At 47.5% G+C, this 4782-nt stretch overlaps 1 protein-coding gene across 1 annotated transcript in view; it reads left to right on the plus strand.

Annotated features, from left to right (window-relative positions):
• The window catches only part of LOC107283096 (transmembrane protein 143-like), a 70987-nt gene that overhangs the window by 36556 nt on the left and 29649 nt on the right, over positions 1-4782 (plus strand). The window contains 1 exon segment of the mRNA XM_029283135.1: positions 2772-3051. Coding sequence (XP_029138968.1) covers positions 2772-3051 — 280 coding nt within the window.

A 4782-nucleotide genomic window follows, 5' to 3' on the forward strand; every position in this document is an offset into this window, starting at 1 on the left:
GGTCGAGGGTCCATATCGACTACGCTGGGCCCTTTCAGGGGCAATTCTTCTTAATTCTCGTGGACAGCCATTCCAAGTGGCTAGAGGTCATGCCTGTCTCCTCCACTACCACTGCTAGGACCATCCAGGTGCTGAGAGGGATCTTCGCCGCACATGGACTTCCAGATGTCCTTGTCTCCGACAACGGGCCCCAATTCACGTTGTTTGAGTTCAAGGCGTTCCTCCAGGCCAACATGATCCGGCATGCCACATCTGCACCATTCCATCCAGCTTCCAACGGCCAGGCTGAACGAATGGTTCGCACAACCAAGGATGCCTTAAAGAGGATCACGCACGGGACCTGGCATCACAGGTTAGCGGACTTTCTTCTTTGCCACCGCACCACACCTTGCACAGCTACTGGAAAGAGCCCAGCTGAACTCTGCTGGGGTCGTCGCCTCATCACGAAACTGGACAGATTGTACCCAGACCGGGTGGCTTCACAGGTGTCACAGCCGCGGGCACCTAGGAGACTACAAGTGGGAGATCCGGTCTGGGCAAGGAACTATGGACCAGGACATCTCTGGGTCACAGCAGTGGTATGCAAGGTCTCTGGGCCGCTGTCATACGAAGTGGCCTTGGACGATGGTCGTGTGATCCGACGTCACATTGACCAACTGCGCTGGAGGCTTCCCAGCAACTCTTCCGCTCCTAGCTCTGCTCTCGGGGGGGAGGAGGACCACAATTACGATTGTGGACCACAGTCTCTCCAACATCCCCAGGCTTCAGCTATTGCTCCAAACAGGGAGTCCGCAGAAAGGGGGTTCACCATGGAGGCAGCTTCGGCCTCTGGCACTCAGGCCACTCCAGCTGCTGGTCTAGGGCTCGAGGGACAGGGCTCCCAAGAGGAGTCCATTGGGGACTTGGGGCATTCCACCCCACCACTGGACTTGGGGAATTCCACCCCCCCAAGGAACCCTGGCTTGGATTTAGCAGATCCAGCCAGTCAGCAGCTGGGTGGGTCCCCTGGGTCTTTGGGGCAACAAAGTCCTGGTCTGCCTAGCCTGGCAGGCAAGCTGGCAGGCCAGGCACACACACTGGCCATGAGAAGATCAGGGTGGGCCAGAGGTCCTCCCAAATACTTACAAGACTATGTATGGTCCTTGTCAGTTCATGGGCAGGCCTAGTAGTCTGGGTTAAGTAATGCAGCTCAAGGGGAGTGGGGAGCATGGCGGTAGCAAGACTATAGTGTTGTGTATATATAGATGCAACGTAAGCAATGTAATGGAGTGTTGGAGTATTTAAAATAATAAGTGTGCCTTATTATTTTAGCCAAGGGGGGAGGGGTGTTATGTCCTGGGCCAGTAGGCACAGGCTGCAGCAATTGGCCCGGACAGACCATGTGGATGCCCGGGACAAGAAAGGCTGCTCCCAGCCTTTGCAATGATTGGCCAGCAAGGTATTCTGGGCCAGCAGGCACAGGCTGCAGCGATTGGCCCGAGCAGACCATGTGGATGCCCGGCACAAGAAAGGCTGCTCCCAGCCTTTGCAATGATTGGCCAGCAAGGTATTCTGGGCCAGCAGGCACAGGCTGCAGCGATTGGCCCGGGCAGACCACGTGGATGCCCGGGACAAGAAAGGCTGCTCCCAGCCTTTGCAATGATTGGCCAGCAAGGTATTGTGCAGGGGGGCTATAAAAGGGGGCCGCACCATTTTAAAATCTGTTCTGTTGGTGTTGCAATAAAGGAGAACTGTTGGAACTCGTTGCTTCGTCTCAATGCCTCTTTTCCTGAAACAGAACAATTCACATAACAGAGGGGACTGTCTAGGACACCAAAATCGTCTGAGTTCTAGAATGTTCTGAACTAGATTGTATAAGCACATGACCACCCTAGCATGTGAATGCATTGATCACCTCTCAAAAACCCAAAATAACTGGCCAGCAATGTGTTCGTTTAAATATCTTGTTGCAGAATTTAGAGCTTTGGTCGTGGAAGTAAAGGGGTGGGAGAGAGGAACCTTGAAATAGCTGATCAGGGCAGCCATCTTTTTCAGGTGGCTCAGTTGCATTCCTTTCCTCCACAAAACCAAACACAACCCTCCCAATATTGACATTTTTTTAATCCCATTCATCCCCAGTATCTTATGCAAAGACAGTGAAATTGCATGACAGGTAGTCCTCGACTTACAACAGTTCATTTAGTGATCATTCAAAGTTACAATGCCACTGAACAAAGTGACTTATGACCATTTTTCACACTTACGACCATTGCAGCATCCCCATAGTCAAGTAATCAAAATTTGGATGCTCGGCAACTGACTCACATTTGTGACGGTTGCAGTGTCCCAGGGTCACGTGATCCCCTTTTGTGACCTTCTTACAAAGTCAGCAGCGAAGCCCGATTCACTTAACAACTGTGTTACTAATTGAACAACTGCGGGGATTCACTTAGCAACTGTGGCAAGAAAAGTTGTAAAATGGGGCAAAACTCACTTAACGAACGTCTACCTTAGCAACATACATTTTGGGCTCAATTGTGGTCGGGAGTTGAGGACTACCTGTAGATTGCAGCTTTCATTCATCGGTTGATATGGAAAAACACCAACATTTTGGGAGTTTCTTTTTTCTCATAAGATTTCAGCCTTTTTAAATTTGTATTTATTTTGGGGAGTCTGCCAATACTGTCTAGGAGTGTGGCAGACCATGAATCATTGGCTCACATCTGAAGAAACTGTGTCTACTTCCTTAACATCACTTTTCTTCCATTCTTCCTCTTTTTCTTCCAACCCAGGCATTACTTCAAACGAGTTATAGTGGCTGCCCGATCCAAGAATGCCCATCTGGTGCTGAAATGCTTTAAGGACATCCCTCTGGAAGGTCTGGAGCAGCTGCTGCCCTTGGTCAAAGTCCGCACCTCCATCTTCCACATAGCTCTGCTCAACACCATGCTGGTTGTGAGCAGCTTGGCCCTCTTTGTAAATGTGGGCATGGTGGTGCTCTCTGACCTCAAGATAGGCACCACCACCCTGCTCTTCTTCTTTGCTGCCTTGATGGCCTTCCGGGCTTGGACGGTAGGTCCATCTCCAGTGTTTCCAGAAACTCAGAGCCGTGAGCCAATAAATATCCTGCTCAGACCTTCAAATTAATTAAACATAGCAATATAATGTTTTAATAACTTTCCCCTTTTGGTAACACAAACGGTTATAATTCATAGGCAATTCATGAAGGAGCTCTTGGGGGCTCTGGACTAGGGAGATGGAGAGACATGATTATCTTTGTAGGAGCAAGCTTAATTTAATTGAGGTTCTTTTAGGGCAGGAAGCAGGCTTGGCCTCTATCCCATACAGCTGTCAAGAGCTTTATGGAAGAACACATGTCTTCTGCTCAGAGAAATCTCATGTGGTACGGCTGGAAAAAAAAGCTCTTTTTCAGTACATGGAGAGCTGCTGTCACAGAGACAGCTCTGAGAGAGGAGATCTTTAACTTCCTGTAGAAGGAAGATTTATGTCTTCCTGCAGACATTTTGGCTTTCTTTGAATAAATGTATCCGGGAAGGGAGTCCAGACCTTGGTATCAAGGTTTGCTTGGGATGAAAACACATAGCTGCGAAACACTTTTGATGCAGAGGTAGGTAACTGTTTGAGGGCTTAAGCTGCACTTAACTTTTGGGGTTGAGAAAAGTTGCATTGTGATAAATGCAAAGGAGACAGCGTCATGCCTTGCTTAGGACTGGGATTTCCCTGTTTGCTTTTGCTTGTTTGTTTTTACAGGACTTTCTTGCAAGAAGCAGCAGGCTGAGGTTTCTCTGTGTCTTAAATTGGTTAGGGTTTGTAATAATTTCTGTGGTTCCTGCTTCACTGGCAGGAAACGATGCCAGCAATTTTCTCCATTCTTGTCCCTTAACTTCAGCAGTAAAGAGAGGCTGCTCAAAGGGAGTGTGTGTTGGCCACCGGGACCCAACTGTAAGGCACTTCCATATTGGAAATGTTGATAAACATTTTACTAGTGTGAGATGTAAAAACCCCAAATTTTGATACTCACAATACAAAGACAAGTCTGGTTAACAAAACAAAGTTTTATTGGAGAAAAACATCAAAATAATAATAAGAAAAGAAAAGAAAGGCGTTTGCAAACGCGGCCTCCTGGACCCTTCCCAAAGTGGATTGGGTTCCAAGAGCGCAAAGAGCAGATTTCAAGCTTTGTATTTTATATTTTTTACAATGCATGTCACATCTAAGAAGCTCTTTCAACTCCATAGTCATTCTTTGAAGTTGTTTTTACACTTAAAAGGTCATCCTGACAGTTCCATCCATCTGCTGTTATCTTGTTTATTTGTAATTTTCACCTTGGGTCAAAATTCCCCTGTTTGATAGTGATTTTTACTCAAGGTGCAAGTTCCTGTCTCCGGAGGAATTTTTAGGCAGGAAACAGTAAACAGTAAACAGACCTTCTCACACATTTGGCAGTGCATTGCTACATTAGCGTTACATTAATACATTTGTTCTAAACATACAAGTCTCATATATTGTTACATTAGAGCTTTATTGTTACATTTTATAAAAGAATAACTTTTATTTCCTTCAATTCCACCCTTTCTCTCTTCCAACTTGGGAGTCCTCCTGGATTCACGGCTGACCTTGGATGACCATCTGTCGGCCGTGACCAGGGGGGCGTTTTATCAGGTTCGCCTGATTCACCAGTTGCGGCCTTTTCTGGACCGGGACGCCTTACACACAGTCACTCATGCTCTTGTCACCTCCCGCCTGGACTACTGTAATGCTCTCTACATGGGGCTCCCTTTG

Source organism: Protobothrops mucrosquamatus, unplaced genomic scaffold (genome assembly GCF_001527695.2).
Source record: "Protobothrops mucrosquamatus isolate PMUCROS unplaced genomic scaffold, P.Mucros_1.0 scaffold25, whole genome shotgun sequence".
Taxonomy (NCBI): Eukaryota; Metazoa; Chordata; class Lepidosauria; order Squamata; family Viperidae; genus Protobothrops; species Protobothrops mucrosquamatus.